This window comes from Gossypium raimondii, chromosome 7, assembly GCF_025698545.1.
Source record: "Gossypium raimondii isolate GPD5lz chromosome 7, ASM2569854v1, whole genome shotgun sequence".
Lineage (NCBI taxonomy): Eukaryota > Viridiplantae > Streptophyta > Magnoliopsida > Malvales > Malvaceae > Gossypium > Gossypium raimondii.
Genome location: NC_068571.1, coordinates 16,492,981 through 16,513,076, shown reverse-complemented (window position 1 = coordinate 16,513,076; position 20,096 = coordinate 16,492,981). Strand labels below are relative to the sequence as shown.

The window sequence follows — 20,096 nt, the reverse complement described above, 5'->3', positions numbered from 1 at the left end:
CCATTTACCTACAATAATCTTTTAGTGTTTTTCAGTTTAAGCAGCCTACAGTATATAGAAACTCAGAAATTCAATGCTGGAGACTCGGTGTGCCACACTTGCAACCTTCATAAGTAATTCAAAACCGTTTTTCAAAAATTTCAGATATTTCCAAACCCATTCCACTGTCAAGTTTTGTAACTTGGCTCTGATACCACTAAATGTAACACCCCAAACCTGGCTTAGACGTTACAGCCGAATCTAATGTGTCACATAGAAGGGTTTTACGAAATCCAAGTCTGATGGGGAAATTCGTTCAGTACAATCCATTTAGTTCTTAATTCTTAGCAATCTTTTAGACACACCACACAGGAAAATGGTTTGTTGTTGCAGGTTTAAATTTGCGGAAGCTACTCCATTTAAGGTTATTTTAAAGTTGAAAATACGTGTTTGTTATGAAAAATAGTGTTTGTTGTGAAAACCTATTTGAATTCGTTAAGCAATTCAAAATAAGCAAATAAAAGCCAATTAAAAGAAAATTAAAATACCAGAGGCCTTATTACATAAAAATCACCCCAAAGTAAAGTTTAAATATCCGATCTAGAATTAAATATTAGCGAACATGTGGCCACCTCCGAGTCCCTCGCAGCTCCAAATCATCTAAGGTTGGAGATTACCAGCACAGTCAGAAGAAAAGGGTGAGTTACGAGAACTTAGTGTGTAATCCTTATCATGCGATAACAGTCTCGGCTTGACCCCTTTCAGTATCAGTGTGGGCCTCAGCCCAACATAATTTAAGTACAGTGCGGGCCTTAGCCCAATATAGAAACAGTATGGGCCTAAGCCCGTTGCAGTATCAGTATGGTGCAAGTATGCAAACCCACCCCAATCCAGCCAAACACACCACTTGTACCAACCCTTCATACCATGTAAGGACAAAGTCGACCTACCCAGCCCACACACCAATATTGCAGCAGAGTTGCCAGTAATAATATCGCAGTAGAGCTGCCAGTAGAGTATATGTGTCAAAGCCACCAGTAATAGTATTTGTGGCAGAGCCACCAGCAACAGTACTGCCTCCATAACAGAAACCCAACCCATGCAGTATGTCATGTCATAAATTATACGTGGATGCAATATGTCATACTCAGAAATAGTCAAATAAATATCATAAAGCATACGGTCATACATAGCATAAGACCATAACAATCATCTTATCTCCTAGGGGTATAACAGTCATTCTACCCTTTAGAGGTATTTTGGTAATTTACCCATCAAGGGTATTTCAGTAATTAAGGCCCATTATGGCCTAAGCCCATGGAAACACTCCTAGAGGCTCTACAGTACAACACCGTGTTATGTGGTCTCGGTTTACCACATGAGCATTCGCACCCTTTTATGGTCACAGTGCCGTCTTTTCTGATTATTTGGCTTTCGCTGATATACAGTCGAGAGAGGGTGTGATTACAAACCTATTTGTAAAAACACCACGATCTACGAGCACCCAAAACCTACATTTGACCAAGAATCTAGTTAATCGCATACACAATTACACAATCGATTGATCACAGACTAACACGATCGCCAACTTACCCCAACCTGATCGAGCGAAGAGGAATAGTTACTAACCAAAGTACTCTCCAACTTTAGACCCTTCGATAGGTTCCTAAACACAAATAGAAAAATGAGTAAAACTTTAGATTAGCTGATAGAAGGGTAATCACTCAACTACTACTTACCAGCAACGAGTGAGAGAAATAACTACGAAAAGCAAGCCCCACGATTGGCCCCGAAAGGAAGGGAAGATTCAGCAATCAAAGAAATAGGAGGGAAAGAGTTGTCTAGGGAAGAAACCGAAAAGAGGAGGAGGAAATAAAAGAAGAGATGGGGGAAGAGGGGTGTAATATTTGATCACAAGGTGAGAGGAGAAGGTCGGCTTGAGAAAAAGGAATAAGCAATTGAGGTTTTGGCAAAGGAGAAAGGGGAATGAGCAACAAAAGTAGAGGGAAAGAGGATAAGGAGATGTTGACAAGAAAAATAGAATAGGGGAAGAGCTGTTCGGCCAAGAGCAAGAGAAAAAGAGAAAAAGGAAAAGTAAAATGTACCCGAGTACTTATCAAAAATCTACACCAATCACAAAAAGAAAACCGAGACTGACCAAAATTTCACTGCGAAAGAGTGAATTCTCTTCAATACAAAAAACCTCAACAACCAAATGACCAATTCGGCACTTCACCACCCCCTAGCCGAATTTCCCACACTCAAACTCCCCCAAACGACACACTATCTCCCTCCTAATCAAACTCCTCAATTCTCTCCTAAAATCCCTCCACCGAAATTTTCTCCTTGATTTACTCCAACTCCCTATTCAAATTCAATTCAAATGCTTATGACTAATTCAACCACAGAGTTCCAGTCCAGTTGCAACACTTCCCCAGCTCAAGTAGCAAAATAAACATACAATTGCACATGCCATGCCCTGAACCTCGGACTCCTTGTCACACATGAAGCACCACCTACCACTGGACCAGTAGACTCTTTGTGTCATAAAACTAACATTAAAATTTATAAGGTCTACCTACCTATGTCCAGATTCACTTAAGAGAAAAAATTGAAAATTCTATAAAAGCCAAGACTTGAACCCAAGCTTCTCAAATACTCCCATACACACCCAAATCACTTAGCCATCTATGCAAACCAGCAATTTGTGTCAAGACAAGCAAAAATTAAATACTTGAATTTTGGGGCGTTACAACAAATGCATGTCATTACGGTTATACGGTTACAGGTGCTAGTCTTGAATGTCCTACTGATGGCTGAGGTCCTGCATTTATTGCGGATACTCTATAGCTTGTGTGAACAGTATCGTGTAGCTAACATTCTGACCCACAGCTCGTGTGAGCAGTCCCATTTCACAGCTCGTGTGAGCATTAATAGAAAGGAAAGGTTATGGTTACATGAAAAGGCATACTATGTGTGAGCATTCCCGAGTATCTAATGCTATTCTATACGGTTCAACAGGTAAGTAAAGGTTAATGGAAAGACACGTATGAAAATTTAATGTTAGTTATGTTCATATGACAGGGAAAGATGAATATGCTTATACAATACGAAAATTGATGATAATTTATCGAGTGATGGATGAAATATGCATGGAATCTATTTCTTAATATATGTTATGTTTTATAGATTTATTGTTTACTTACTATCTATTAGCCATATGATTTCAATGGAAAGTATGTGTAATGGATATATGTATAGGTGATGGAATATGGTTGAAGCCTAAATTTTTATCATGTATATGCCATGAGATACTTGGGATTTTTGTGTAATGATATATTTACTAACCTTGTGAGGTGGTATGCACAGGAAAGGAAGTTTGGCATACGACTTGATGAGAGTAGGTTTGGTTGTTTAATTTAATATGATTCGTAAGTTAAGTTTCGGTTATTTGAATTTACTAAGCATTAAATGCTTACGTAATCGTTTCCTCTGTCTTGTAAATTATCAGGAAGCTTAGCTGGTTGGAATCTCATTAGAGTATCGTCACACTATCTATTTGACATATTGGTATTTATGGTTATTTTGGTTAATGGTTATAAATGGCATGTGTAACACCCCTAACCCGTATCCATCACTGAAATAGGGTTATAGAGCATTATCGAAGTTTACAGATCAAACAGGCAGAAATTTCAAAATTTTCATATCATATAATATTCATGTTAGAAACCAATCGAAATCATATATATTGTCCCTTATACAAGCCCTCGAGGCCCAAAATACGCGTTAGAAACAAGTCAGGACTAAATCGGATACTCAAAGAATTTTTTGAAAAACATTGAAATTTTTCAAAGCTGCAGGGATCACACAGCCGTGTTACTCACACGGTCAAATCACACGCCCGTGTCTTAGGCTGTGTGGGCATTTTAAATAGGGACACACAGCTGTGTCCCATCCCGTGTCTGTGCCCGTGTAACTCACTGACTTGTGCCACACAGCCAACCCACACGCCTGTGTGCTAGGCCGTGTGAGCATATTGACTTGCGCTCTTTAAAAGATACAGGGGACACACGGCCGTGTCACTTGGCCGTGTGTCACACATGGCTGAGACACATGCTAGTGTCTCTGCCTGTGTGGACGAAAATAGGCCATTTTACAAGCCGCATTTCTCAGCCAATTTGGCATCCACCTACACTCATCATTTTACATATACACAAGTCATAATTAGGCATCCAAAACAACCTAAAATGAAGCCTTAAACATGTAAAATCATCACATACAACCAATATGCCCTTATGCACCTCAAATGACAATATGCAAACATGTCAACCATGTATCCAAATTTACCTAAGTGACCAAATACATATATGCATAATTGTACCAAAACCTATCATGTAGGTCACTTATCAAGCTCACCCATTTGGTACTGAAAATACCAATTCACAAGGTAAATCATTTTGCATCTTTTCATTTCACTTAACTTACTTACCAAAACATACCAATATTTCCAAATGGTACCAAATATACCATTTTAAACCAATCATCAATGTACCTATAAGTTTTCCACAACAAAGCACTAAATCACACCAAGGTATATAACATATCTTATATGCATATTCAAACCACATTTTACTTTCCATCATTCTACCACATCAAACACACATCAAGTACGATAATGCCACATATATATACACATCAAAATATACCAAAAACAAGCCATATAAGTGGCTAATCTCAACAAAACACTTATATGCCAACATTGGCTAAATTAACCTATACATGCCATTATAACCGAAATTAAATAACCGAAAGTACCAAAAGAGCTGATGGACAGTGTGATATAGCTCTGACAAGCTTCTAACCCGAACAAGCTTCTGAATCACTATAAAACACAGAGAGTAACACAGAGTAAGCATTTAAGCTTAGTAAGTTCATATAACATAGAATTTAACTTACCATTTTGATATATTACAAAGCATATCCAAACTCAATTTGGCCAGAAGCCTAGACACATATCCTCATCAATCATGTTAGTCATATAATTCATATAAATATCCAGAAACATGTATGAGCTTAACAATAATCAAACTTCCATGTACATATAATTTCCAAATCATGCATCTATATATCATGTATAAATCATTTTCATATATCTTCTGTAAATACCTGTGGCAGTTTGTATTGAACTCATGTAATCTCATAACAGAACAATGCATGTTGAACCATTTAGAATATCATTGGATACGCAGGTAGTAAACATGAGGTGTACTGAACTGTAATCCATCAATTCATGTACATGTATGCTCATACGAGCAGTAAACAGTTTGCTCTCCCAATCTGAATTATGGTAAGCTCCTCCAAGCTGAATAACGGTAAGCTCATACGAGCTGAGTATCAGTAAGCTCATAAGAGCTGAAATCGGTAACCCTAATGACATGTCATTTGCATCCTATGAATTCATAAGGTTCAAACAGGGTTCAGTAATCGTCGTATGTCATCGGATATGCGATCGGTATTCGTATATGATGATAATGCAAATAACATTCATCTAATTCAATCAAACCATATAATTACACAATTTAATTACACAAACTTACCTCGACGAGTGTTCGTAGATACTGAGGCGGCTAATTCGAGATTCTTTTTGCCTTGATCTAACTTCGTACGAGGTCTAAACGAATCTATACGAATGAATTTAACTCAATTCAATATAATTCATATTCAATTTAGTCCAACATATATTTTTGGAAAAATTACCATTTTGCCCTTATACTTTTAATTCTTTGCAATTTAGTCCTTATCTCATAAAAATGGAAATTTGCACAATTTCATTACAACCCATCATAGTCAAATTATATACATGCTTATAAAAACCCACATTTTCACAAATTCACAATTTTACCACACAAATTATCACATTTTTCAATTTAATCTCTAATTGATAATTTCATCAAAATTCCTTTACAAAAGTTGTTTATCTAACAACAATCATTTATTTTATACCATTAAACTTTGAAACTCTAACATGTTCATGAATGGAAAAACTCAAAAACTTTAACAATTTTATAAATTAGTCGGAAACATATAAATAATAAAAAACGGGACAAAAATGCATACCTAATTTGAAGGAATAAGATTGGCTGAATGAAGCTTCAACAATGGCTTCTTGTTCCTTAACATTCGGTTGAAAATAAAATAATAATGGAAGATGATAAAATTTTGTTTTATTTAATATACCTTTAATTGCCCTTTTACTAATATAACCTTTATAATCTTTATTAATTACACAAAATGCCAAGCCATTATCATCCACTAACATATTAATGGGGTAATTACCATATAAGGACCTCTACTTTAAAGTTCTATAGCTATTTAATACCTTTAGCTAATAGAACTTAACTTTTGCACTTTACGCGATTTAGTCCTTTTTATCAAATTGAGCATGTAAACGGTAAAATTTCTTAACAAATTTTTTATACAGTAATACTATCATGCTATAGACCATAAAATAATAATAAAATAAATTTTTTGACTTCAGATTTGTGGTCCCGAAACCACTGTTCTGATTTTACTGAAAACGGGCTATTACAGCATGTGATAGGGTTGAAAGGCTATTTAAGTGAAATTTCTTGTCTTGAGTTATGTCAATCTTGTTGTGGTTAATAAGTAAATTTTGGTATGAATAATAGTTGCAAATATGCGTGAACGAAACCTCATGCATACTCCATAGGTTCTAGATAATATATGGTATGATGGCATGTTTTGGAATGGTTATTTTGGCCAATTTCAAGTACTTGGATTATATGGTTCTTTTGGTATGTTTTGATGGCTTTCAAATGGTCATGTGTGGTAGTTAATTAAACTAGGTTATTATGCTTGGAAATATGCAATATTGACTTGTTTTGTTAAGTGATGTTTTGATATATTGTGGTGCCTTTGAATGACATATTGGTTAGAAAAATTAGGGCGTTTGAAGTGACATGTTTATGTGTGTTTGGATGATGATTAAGTCCCTTGAATGTGTGCCTAAATGGAATGGTTAGTTATGCATGAAATAGACTTGAAATGGCTTGTTTTTAGGTAATTTTTTGAGTTCACATGGCCTAGGACACGGGCTGTCACACGACCATGTGTCATTTGGAATTTCTTAATGTTCCAAGTCAGTGAGTTACATGGCCTAACACATGAGCATGTGTGGCAACTCAAAGAGTTACATGACCTAGCACAAGTGTAACAACCCATTTTTTAGTGGTGTCAAAAATAGTAGTTTCGGGCCCACAAATCTAATGAGTAAGTTCGTAAATGTTATTATTAAATATTTATGAGTCAAATATGGTATTAAAATAATTTTTGAATTGATAATTTATGCTATTTGAATGGATAATTAGGTTCAAATGGTTTTAGAAAGTGAGGTATCGGGACCTCGTTTCTATGAACTGAGCTATAAATATTTTATTAAACATCTACAGAGTATTATTAAGATTGTATTAAAGTTTCGTGAAGAAATTTTAATGTTTATATAGTTAATTAATTAAAAGGACTAAATTATAAAAGATGCAAAAGTTGAATTCTATTAATTAAAGGTGTCAAATAGCTAAGGAAAGGTAATTAAATGGACTAAAATGGAAAATAAACCATACTATAAATTAGCGAGCGGTTGGTGACTAATTTTCATTAGTTGAAATGATATATTTTAATGTTAATAATGTAAATAATAGGTATTAAATAAGGAAAAAAGAAAAACAAAACATCATTTCATGTTTTTTTCTTATTCGACAAAAAAAACTCCATTTTTTTAGCTAAGGAGATTCAACCAATATTCAAGCTTTGCATGTAAGCAATGTTCTTATCTGTTTCTCATAAATTTTATGTTTTTGTGATCGTTGCAACTAGGTCCAGCTAACCTGGGGGTCAATTTGTAAAATTGCTAAATGTTGTAGATTATGGCACAAATAGATTTGATATGTTTTTGAAGTTTTATTAAGTAAATTTTGATGATTTTAAGGTATAAGGACTTATTTATGAAAATAGTAAATTTAAAGGAAAATATTGAAAATGGACGGTAAATATGGGCTATTCTAAAAATAGGTAAAAATTAGTTTGCATGAATTTGATTTAGAAATGATGAAATTACAAGTTTCAGGTTTAGGAACTAAATTGCAAAAAAGGGTAAACTTTAAGGGCAATTTTGTAAAAATGTCAAAAAGATTTAATTGCATAAATTGAATTGATTTTTCTTTTAGAAATAGTGAATTGAATGAAATTATTATTTTAGATCAAGAACGAGGAAGAGAAAATTATCAATTAGCCCATTTACTTAGTCATCGCTGCGATTTAGGTAGGTAAGTTCGTATGAACTATAATTGTTTGAATGTTAGCTAAATTTGAATTTTATTACATTGTTATGAAATAAATGAAATTAAGTATAAATGAATTTATACCAGGATACATTGACGAATATCAAAACCTGGTTGAACCTTAGGAATTCTTACGATACAAATGACATGTCATTACAAATTTCATGTTTCAGGTGCTGGTCTTAAATGTCCTACCGATGGCTAAGGTCTTGCATTTGTTGCAGATTCTCCATAGCTCGTGTAAGCAGCATCGTGTAGCTTATATTCTGACCCACAGCTCGTGTGAGCAGACCCATTTCACAACTCGTGTGAGCATTCATGGAAAGGAAAAATTACGGTTATATGTAAAGGCACACTTCGTGTGAGCTTTCCCAAGTATTCGATGTAATTCTAGATGGTTCATAGGGTAAGAAAAGAGAATGAAATTGTAAGTTAACAATTGAGATGTAACATGATGTACTTATGTATGAGAAATCTATTCATTATATGAATGAACTCATTTACATTATGGACAAGTGCACTAACTTGTGATTTTATGATGTTGTTTAGGCTTATACTAAGCATTTGGAAATGGTTAGTAAGCAACTGGAACGAAACATGATCATATGGTAATGATGATGAATTAAAGGTTATGTTTATATAAATATGTATCATGAATAAGTATTTTAACTGGTGAGTTTGATGGTGTTTCATAGGCTTTAATAATCTTATGGCATTGGTAAATATTTATATTTATTCTACAAAGTTCATTATTGAAATGATATGTTATGTTTAAATTTTATACGAGCTTACTAAGCATTCATTGCTTATGTAGTTATTTTCCTTTGCTTTACAGATTATCAAAAATTCGATCGGTTGGAAGTTCATCGGAGATCTACCACACTATCTAGTGGACAATTCGGTAGTTTTTGAGTAATTTGGCTAAGGTTTATAATGACATGTATAGGGTCCTTTGTGATGGTATTTTGGTGTATGTGTTAATAGTGTTTCAGCATGTATTAGTTTTAGAAAGCTATGTTGGTTTGGTACATTTTGATGCCTTACCAAGTTATGTGATTTTGGTTACTTTGATATGCTCGGTTTCAAGGTCATCTTGGCAAGTTGATAATGAATTGAAAATGATTACTTGAGACATGGTTAAGTCCATTTATGAGCTAAGTTATCATGTATGGAAATGTCAATATTGTCATGTATAGGTCTATCGTATTGATGGCTCATGGTAGTATAGTTGTTTTATTATGCTTGTGTCTTTGAAGATGATATTAATTGAAGAACTTGTAAAGTTTGTTAAGTAAAGTCTTATTGACTTCTTTAGGATAATTGAAATGTATGTTGTTATAGTATGCTTGTAATAGCTTGAAAGTGATAAATGTGGTATGATTTGGTACGTGTTTGAATTAGGTATTTATGTTGTGGATAAGCACATAATGGGATTGGTTTTTATGCATGGAATTAGGTAATGCTAGCATGTTTGGTAAATGGTGTTTTAATGTAACTGTGGTGCCATTGAATGGCATATTGGTTAGTGAACTAGGATCTTGAAACGCCATTTTTGTGTATATTTCGATGTTGATTAGGTCTCTTTTTTAAGTGTGCACAAATTGGTTAAATGTTCATGCATGGATAGGTTATGAAATGACTTGATTTTAGGTAAATCTGGGTCTGCACTACCTGAGACACGGGCGTGTAACTCAGCCGTATGAAACACACGGCCTGGCGACACAGTCGTGTTTCATCTAATGATTTATTCAAGATGCAAGTTAGAGAGTTACACGACCTGACAGATGGGCATGTGACACAGCCGTGTGACCCTACTCAGAGAGTTACACGGGTGAGTACACAGGCTCGGACACGACTGTGTGTCCCTAGTTCAAAGGTTACACAGTCTGAGACACGAATGTGTGTCTCAATCATGTGAGGCACACGGCCTGGCCACACGGCTGTGTGATCCCTATTTCGCAAATTTTACAACTTTTTCCTAAAGTTTGCAAATTATTTCAAATTAGTCTCAATTTGCTTCTAAGCTAATTTTAATGCCTAGAGGGCTCGATTTCGGGACAGTATGCATGTGTATGAATGATTATGATATGATTTAAATTATTTAATGTGAAAATGTTTAAATGTTTTCGATTGTACAGTAATACTCCATAACCCTAACCTAGTGACAAGACGAGTTGGGGGTGCTACTTTTAGTGGTATTAGAGCTACGATTTTGTCGGTTCTCATATTGAACGTAGCATGTATGGAGTTTAGAAATTCATGCCATTATATAACCCGTGATAGTAAGATGTCTCCTGACTCTGATGGGATTTGTTTTACATATAAATAAAAGATCTCTTCTAATTGAGCTAATTCTGATGATGCTGAAAGTGATACTCAAGTTTTTGATTAAAGTTTCCAATGTTGAGAAGAAACTCGTAAAGGTTAGAGTAGAGGTTCATAATGTTCATATTAATATGAATGTTATGTTTGATGTGTGTTATATGGGAATTAATTTTGTGGCTTTACAACTTCCATCTCTTCATACTCAAAGTCTTATACAACAAAATGATCAAAAGATTTATGTTGATTAAGTCTGCAAAAGAGGAGCCGAAGAGTTCAACAGTTAAAGGAGTAATAATGTGGTCAGAATCGAGAGTTCTAGATGAGATAGAATATCTTTGTGAAGACTATTTGGGGTATGCAACGTCGTTGTTAAAAGAAGAAGTTATTCATAAGTAATCGACTATAATGTGAGATCATCGATGACTTTAGTAGTCAGTGGGGTACTATTTGAAATGTAAATATATCTGAATGTAGCCATTATAATCGAGTATCTTACAATTATCTCATCTAGGTATTGTAGGCATTCTTTCATCTTTAATGGCATATGCGGTTGTTTCATCTTCAGATGTGATTCTTATCATAGAGGGATGCTGGTTAATTATAATGATAGGCATAGATATTGCTAGTCTAGTTGAATGCGTTTTGTTTAAATATGGTTTGGTAGAGGACTCTATGGAAAAATCCAAGTGTTGTTACTTTTCTACTTCTACTGGTTGTTGCTCTGCTTTATGTATATGAAATTTATGTTTTTTATGTCATAGCTGGTTCCAGTGCAATTGAACGGTATTCTCCTTCTGGATTTTTCTTTGGGGTATCATCAATTTCTTTAGTAATCAATATGTTCTTATTATGCCACATGGTCTTCAAGAGAAATAGTTTGGATGTGGACGAGTGTATCCAGAAAGCTCATAATTTGTATATTCTGATAGTATAGAAATAGGTTATATTCTCTAGAGTTTAATAGAGCTTTACATATTGGATTTCTTTATATTGGCTTGCTTATTGTTCTATTGTCTATTCTATCATAAATGGTCCATCTGAAAAGGATACACATTGACTTGGGATTATTAAAATTGATACGGTTAAAAGTTTTGTTTGGATCATGGAGCATGTTGATACAGATCTTAGTTTTTAGAAGTCGTGTTGCTGGACTGGTTGTTATTGGAACTATATTGGGTTTTTCTCTTTTTCTTTAGAGCGCACTATAGATATTTCATGTATTATTCTATCTATACGGTTGTAACACCTGTCCTATTAGAGAACCGTGGTCCGCCTGAGGGAAGGTATTCGTGAAAGGAGCAAAATAATACTTCTAATGCATCTGCTGGTTGTGACTCCAGTAAAGTTCAATGCTTTGATGTTAATAATGGGAATATTCTTATTATGTACTCAACTGTTAGCTTTCAAGAAGGGATAAATTATAATAAAAGAGTAGATGGTGGAAGATTAAGCATAGCATGGCATTTTAATTCTCATTACACAGGTGATCTTGAATTATGTCAAAAAGTCAAAACTGGATGTTATATTTCATATGAGTTAATACTGTTTGTGATGATCTTTGATTGGTATTTTGAGGGAATTATGATAGACTCTATGTCTGGATTATCCTGAGGACCAGAAGAAAGAATTATTTTGAATTGTTACAATTAGTTTGACAATATCAACTCATTTGTTTTAGTTAGAATGGATTATTCACTTGAAGAGTTAGTTGAGTTGTATGTATTTGAGTTCATCTCTAGATTCGAGAATAAATTTTGCAAATTCAAGCATGTTTCCTACATCCACCATATCATTCCGTCAAGTTTTGCTTCTGTGTTTCTGTGGGTTCCCTTCCTATCTTAGATTGATCTTTCTGTTTGAGCGATGCCGACACATCCATTTTCTCCTTCCTCTTTTGATTCCATTCTGTAATTTGCTTTCATTGAAGCTTAATGTACTGTGTATAGTGTGTCAACAATGATGCTTCTTGTTGGCTTCATAAATATTATGTTTTCACGCATTGGCACTTCTGTCTAGAAACATAGTGGAAACACAAAAAATTACACATTTTTACATACCTTTTTTAACTTAGAATCATACAGGTTCGATAAAAAATCTTTTCGAAAAAATAATTAATTTTTAAAAAATAATTAAAGTGCACTTAAAATATGAACATGTTGAATTTTAGTTAATTTTATAATTCATTTTGATGAATTTTGGTTATTTTCGACAGATTTGCACAAAGGCTTAAAAATGGCTCGGCAGGCACTGCTAGAAGCACAAAATCGAGAAGCAATTTGAAGTGTCGAGGGAAACTAAATTTCAGCCTAAGACGGTCCAAAATTATATGCATTAATTCATAATATAATTAATTTTAATTTATATCCAATTTAATTTGGGTTAATAAATTATTATAAATTAATTATGAAAAAGTGGTCCAGTTGAACTGAACCGAGTGAACCGAACCGACCAAAAAATGGACAGCCCAAAAACCGTCCCAAGAGCTGACCCAAATCAGCTTATTAGCTGATTATTCAAGCTTGCAAAGAGGCCCTTGAAGACTTGTTCAAGTTGCATTCAAACCCCTCCACAACTGGTGGCTTTATAGATTTGCCCCAAGCCTAAATTAGCAAAGTTGAAACCATTAACCTTGCCACATGTGTGGCCGGACAAGAGAGGGCTCTTTGGCTGATAATTTTAGCTATTTTTAGCAGCCCTCCTCAACTATAAAAACCCCTTTAGGCTGGTCATTTTTAAAACACACCTCAAGCATTCACATCTTTCCTTTCTTCTATTCACTTTCTCTCTTCTTTTCCATTCCAAAATTCCCTTGCTCTCTTGCTGATTTCTCCTCTTGGGAAAGGGGTATTCATCAGCTATTTGGAGCAGCAACTTAGTGTTCATAGCAGCCTTGGTTGACGAGGACAACGGAGAAGGAAGAATGGAGCAACTAGTCAAGCCACGGAAAAATACCAGATTTGATTCTTGTTCCCTATCTTTAACTTTTGTTGTTGTTATGCTGAACATATCTATGAATATTTATGTTGTTGGAATGGTTAATTTAATCAATTTAGCTTGAATGTAATTCGTGTTAGTTTGATTGCATTTCGTTTGTTAAAATTATTAAAATTGTGTTTATGTTGTTATAGGCCTCGGTAAGATGCCTGATTAAGTAAAATCATGACTAAGTTATTCTTGCATTACAATTTTTAGGTAACTAATGAACTAATTATTTAAACGAACGGTGCTCCACGACCTCATACCACACCATTTCCACCTCTGGCCTGCCCATGGCCTCTCGGTGGCTGCTGACCACCTCTCGTTGGTTGAACATAACCCTGACCTGCAGCTTACATCTGAACAGGCCTCTGAGGACAATTCTTAACTTGATGCTCCATAGACCCACATCTGAAACATACCCCAATCTTCTTCCAGCACTCACCAAGATGATGTCTCCCACAATCAATTCAAGGCTGTGGTCTTGCAATAGGAACCCTAGCTCGGATTGTCCCATCAAACATGGCCTTCTTTTTAGGCCTTCTAGAAGAACTCGAGGGCTCTGAATCCCTCTTATATCTACCCCTATCCTTCTCACGGTTTTGGCGCTCAGAGCGCTTTAGTCCTCGGTGATTTTTGCCTTTTATACTAGGGCAGCAAAATCTCGCTCCCTACGCAGAGCTATCAAGACTCGTAACTCATCTCGGAGGCCATCCTCGAATCGTACACAGTGTTCATATTCAGTCGCCACTATCCCATGAGCATAGCGACTCAGTCGCAGGAACTCTGCCTCATATTCTGCCACAGTTTTATTCCCCTGGGTCAAGCTCAAAAATTCCCTTCTTTGGGCGTCCACATAACTTGCGCCCACATACTTTCCTTGGAATGCCGCCTTAAAGAAATCCCACATTAACCGGTCGACCTGAGTACCTTCTCTCATGGTAAGCCACCACTGATAGGCCTCGTCTTGCAGTAAAGATACTGCACCTTTTAGTTTTTGCTCAGAAGTGCAGTCGAGGACGTCCATTATTCTCTCTGTGGCTTCCAACCAATATTCAACTACATTAGGGGCTACTCTAGAAATACCCCTGAAGATTTCCGCTCCATTTGACCCGAGTCGTTTTGAAATCGACCCACGGCCCACAACACCAGTATAGGTCCCGGCGACCCTTTCCAAAATACAGAGCATAGCTTAGGATAGTGCATCATCCCTAGCCGCTCGATTGTATAATCCCGACTCAGTCACCGGTGAAGCTAGTGCCTCCCTAGCCTCCACATTAGGCATGTGGCCTGATGCCGAAGACCCAGCCTTAGTACTTCCTCGGCCTCCACCACGGCCTCGTGTACCCCTTCTGCGAGTACCTCTAGTGCTCATATCAAATAACATATTATCTGTTTACGAAGTTTTATGCATTAGTTTGCAATTCTAGTAATTAATAACAGATGTCTTATGAAAAGCAATAATTAGAGTTTTGTTTTCGCACATCAAGGTCTCCTTACAGTTTCAGTTTACTCTCACTAAAGAGTTTCAGTACAGTCCTACTATCTATAGTAGTCTCTCAGTATATTTTAGTACAAGCAGTCTACAATATAAAGAAAACTTACGGATTTGGCGTTGGAGACTCAGTGTGCCACACTTGTAAACCTTCCAAAACACTTCAAGAACAGTTTTCCAGAAATTCCAAATATTTTCAAAACCCATTCCACAGTCGAGTTTTGTAACTTGGATCTGATACCACTAAATGTAACACCCCAAACCTGGCTTAGATGTTATGGTCGGATCTGGGGTGCCACATCGAAATGTCTTTCGAACTTTGGACTAGTTGGTAAAAATTCGCTTCTAGCTTAAAAAACCCCCTTATTATTATTTAACAAATCATCTAGTCAAAACGTTTTCTTTGTTATCTGTTATTGTTATAAAAGGTTGATCTTAAATCGCGAAAGCGTTTGAAAACTCTCATGTTTAAATTTCATGTCTTTGAAAACAATAATTATTTTGAGAATTCGTCTTCTCTTAAACTAGTAGTTTAAAATAAGTAAGTAAAAACCCAATTAAAAATTTTAAAAAATATAAATGGCCTTCTTACATAAACAAAACCCAACAAAAACTTTAAAAGTAAATAAAAGCAAGTGTAGAACAACTGCAGTTGTGTGGCCACTTCCGAGTCCCTCGTAGCACAAAATCACCTATGGCTGAGGATTACCTGTACAGTTAAAAGGAAAGGGTGAGTTTACGAAAACTCAGTGTGTAATCCCCTATCAGTCAGTCTGTATACAACATGCGGTAGCAGTCTGGGCCTGAGCCCTATTCAGTAACAGTACAATGTGGGCCTTAGCCCAATACAATAACAATGTGGGCCTTAGCCCGATACAATATCAGTACAATGCAGTAATGCAACCCATCCCAATCCTACCAACACACCTCTCTGTACGACCAACACACCATGTGGGGATAAAATCAACCCACCCTGCCAACACACCAATATCGTAGCAAAGCTGTCAGTAATAGTATTGCAGTAAAGCTGCCAGTAACAGTATCGTAGCAAAGCTGCCAGCAACATTATACTTCCTCTATAACAGTGTCCCAACCCCATGCAGTATGTCATGTCATAAATCATATGTGTATGCAGAATGTCATACTCAGTAACAGTCAAGTACAATTCATGAACACATCAGTCAACCTACCTCTAAATGTAAATGTACAATGCAGAATAGTAATTTTACCCTTTAAAGGTATTTTGGTTATTTTACCTATTTTGGGGTCTCGGTACATATATCGACCTCTTGAAAGGTCTGCAATTGCCTTGAGCGACTCAAATAACCTAAATGGTCATAACAGTGTAAATGGGCTTAAGGCCCATTACTCGGCGCAAGTGGGCCCACACACTCGTGCGGCCCGTTCAGCCCAGATTTTGCCACGGCTATGGGATCTATAAAGCCCAGCTAGTATTTGCCACAAATCGTGGATTTTATCCGTGTGGGGCCCACGAGCCCATTGGCCGACACGGCCTATTTTGGCCCAACGTGGCCCATTACTGCCTAAGCCCATGAAATGCCTATGGAAGCCTCTACAGTCTATTGACCATGATTTATGGATTGGCTTACCACACAAGTGTTCACACACCCGTGTGGTCTCATACGCCGTATTTTCGGCTTTTCACCTTTTGTCGTTTTACAGTTACAGTGGGGTATTTACACACCTGATTGTGAAAATGCACTAAGATCCACGAGGACCAAAACCTACATTCATACAAAGCTTCTCATTTGTCGCTGAACAATAGGGTTAATCTCCCCATTTTTACACCCTTAACCAAAACTAAAATTAACACTTGCCTCGATTGTCAAATGTGGCTTAGCCCACTTATACCACTGACGAAGGTTGACTACAATCTCCTTGACGGATATCTACATTACAAACAGATTTTATTAAACAAGTTTGTATATTCATGTGGTTTAAATCCACACATGATATCTTACGGAACCACAGAAAGAACTTGGCCTACAATTTAGAATGCTAGACTACATACTTACCTTTGATCGAGTGATGGGAGAGAAGTTTCAACAACTTTAATATTACTTGATACTCCTTCACTCCTCGAGGAATTCGAACCGTCAGAGAATTGTTGCCAAGTCGAAAACAAAATTGAAGAGATGAAAAGGGAGAGAAGGGCAATATTTGACAAACAGTTGATCAAAAAGGATAGAGGAAGAAGAGCAATTTGGACGAAAGATGCAACACGAACTACTTCAACACTATTCGGTCAAGGTTTGGAAAGTGGAGAAGAGGAAAGAAGCAACAAAGAGAAGTGGGAAAAGAGAAGAGAATTCGATAGATGAGGGAACCCAAAAAACTATTCGGCCAAAATAGAGAAAAAAAGATAAAAGGAAAGAGCAGCAAAAGAAAACCCAGAGGTAATCGAAATCTTAGCAAAAATTCGGCACCAAAAGCAAAAAGAAGGAAAACATTTACACAAAACCAAAATGAAGAGTATACCAAAATGAGCAGTATATCCCTCTGGCGAAATTTCCTGAGTATCAAAGTCCACTTTCAGCACACATCTCCTCAACCCTCACTTCTTTTGATTTTCTCCTAATATCTCTCCCCTTATCCCTCTTTAAATTATTCCACCGATTTCTCCTCAACTCCCCCAACAACTCCATTCAAATTCTATTCAAACTCCCGTTAGCTATGTTTCAGTCCAACTCCACTACCTACACAGCTCAAGCAGCAAAATAAATACTCCATTGCACAACCTAGGACTTGAACTTCAAATCTCACAGTTACACAACACGCCACCTTGCCACTAGACCACAAGTTCTTTTTGTGTCATAAAACAAACACTATTATTTATAAGGCCTATATGCCAATGTCCAGATTTATTTAAGAGCAAAACTAATAATTTTGTGAAAGCCAAGACTTGAACCCAGGCTTCTCAAACACTCCCATACACACCCAAATCACTTAGCCATTAAAGCAAACAAGCAATTTGTGTCATATCATGCAAAGAAATTAAAGACTTAAATTTTTGAAGCATTACAAAATGTATATGGGTATGCATGAATGCATGAATATTTGCAAAAACACACAATTACCATTTGCACTATTGAAGCATATCAAGTATATTTAATACATCCATTCTCAGCAGTCTTCTAAATAAAAAAATTTGGTTCGAGTTTTATAAGCTTGTTTTGCAAATGAAGTGCAGAAAATGTTTCCTAAAGATAAAAGTTCCTAAATAATTATGCAATTCTGACTATAGTAGACGTCTTTTGATATATTTAAAATGTATTTCCTTTAAATTCAATTTCACTATTCTCACTTATTCAGTAATTTCAAAATTTTAATTACAAATATTATTTTCTATAAGGAATTCATCTTGTCACATGGTTTCTTTACTTGAAAATCTCAATAGAGTATACACTAGATTAGCAGGTAGTATATCATGCCACAATTTAATGTATTTCACTCATAGAGCTAAGGCTCTTAACTAAAGAGATGGATGGAGCAAACAACTACCTCCTTAGCTAATCAACCTATTACTATAGTGGAGTGTCCCCAAAATTATTATTATTATTATTATTATTATTATTATTCACTCTTATTTGAACTCCTTTTTCTAATTAATAATACGATGGAGCAAACAAAGCATTACTGACCTACTCAATAGTTTTAAACATTAGAGTGTAAAACTATTGCTAAGGTATTATTTATCATTTATAACCAAATTATCGAATTTAGGATCAAGAATTTCTAAATGCATTAAAAAATCCTACTATAGACTTAATTGCATTGATACTTAAGTTGTTCTACTTTAAGGAATCAATTTTCAAACAACTATCCTAAGATAAACATGCTTAACCAACTTTTACAACTTTCTAAATTAGTCAAAAAGTTATTATTCTCATCGAACATCACCGATATCGATAATTTACCAGTTATTTGGCATTTGTATGTAATGACAAAATGAATGCAAAATGCATAATATTAAAGCATCTATCTACGGTATACTATATGTACAACACAACACACCCCTAAACCTAGGGGATGCATTGTCCTCAATGCATGAAACATGAAACATGGAAAAATGCAAAAACAACAACAATCAACTATAAAAATTCCATGACAACTAAATATGAATCCATGAAACATATAGTATAAAATGAAAGAAAGAAAAACAAAAGCTTGGAAAGAATTGAGGTTACTCTATTTGGGTTGGGTGGATTTCTTGGCAGTACGTTTGTAGCACTGCTTCCTTTCTCTTTCACCAGCATCATCTTGGACAGATTTTCCTGCAGTTTGCTTGTAGTGCTTCCATTTAAGCTGGTTAATAGGCACCTCTTCTTCGTCATCAGTGTCTAACTTCGTGAGATCATCAATCAGTTGATGAACTGCACGTTCTTGTTTAGTCATAGGTGTAATGGTCGGTGTAGTGGTGGTGTTTGCAGGTGTTGTAGCTTGAGTCACATCATCGTCATCCTTTTCAGATTCAACATGAACAGATTCAGTTTTCTCTGCTTCTCCTTCTAGTTTTGTGGTATTCTTCTCTGTAGTAGTCCCTAAACTCAAAACTAACAAAATTTACTTAACTAATCCTATTTCATTTCTAAGCTTCAAAGTCTACCATAATCATTAAAAAACTTCAAATAACATCAATGACAACTTTTTAAATCTTTGACAGTTTTGAAAATAGAGGTACGAGTTACTTGGACCTAGTTGCAACAATCTCAAAAACATAAAAATTACAATAAAATGGACTAAAATGATCTTTCAATTGAAACGTCGAACGTTAAAGCTTTCATGAGAGTTTTCTTCTTCCTTTGTACAGTTAGCTGAAGAAGATGAAGACATTTTGCATTTTTCTTTCTTTAATTTAATATATATAGTAAGATTAACCGTAGTTATCCTAATTTAATTAATTAAACTTTTAACCAATTCACTTTAATTATAATTAACACATT

At 35.6% G+C, this 20,096-nt stretch overlaps 1 protein-coding gene across 1 annotated transcript; it reads right to left on the bottom strand.

Annotated features, from left to right (window-relative positions):
* Nucleotides 1–14,280: 14,280 nt before the first annotated feature.
* Nucleotides 14,281–14,826, bottom strand: LOC105763570 (uncharacterized). The gene has a single exon (XM_012581816.1). It carries the CDS (start codon nt 14,824–14,826, stop codon nt 14,281–14,283), a length of 546 nt encoding a protein of 181 aa, XP_012437270.1.
* Between the last annotated feature and the right edge of the window lie 5,270 nt (nt 14,827–20,096).

Excerpts from the sequence above, each read along its gene's own strand:
- LOC105763570 (XM_012581816.1), bottom strand. The coding sequence starts at position 14,826 with ATGCTCTGTATTTTGGAAAGGGTCGCCGGGACCTATACTGGTGTTGTG.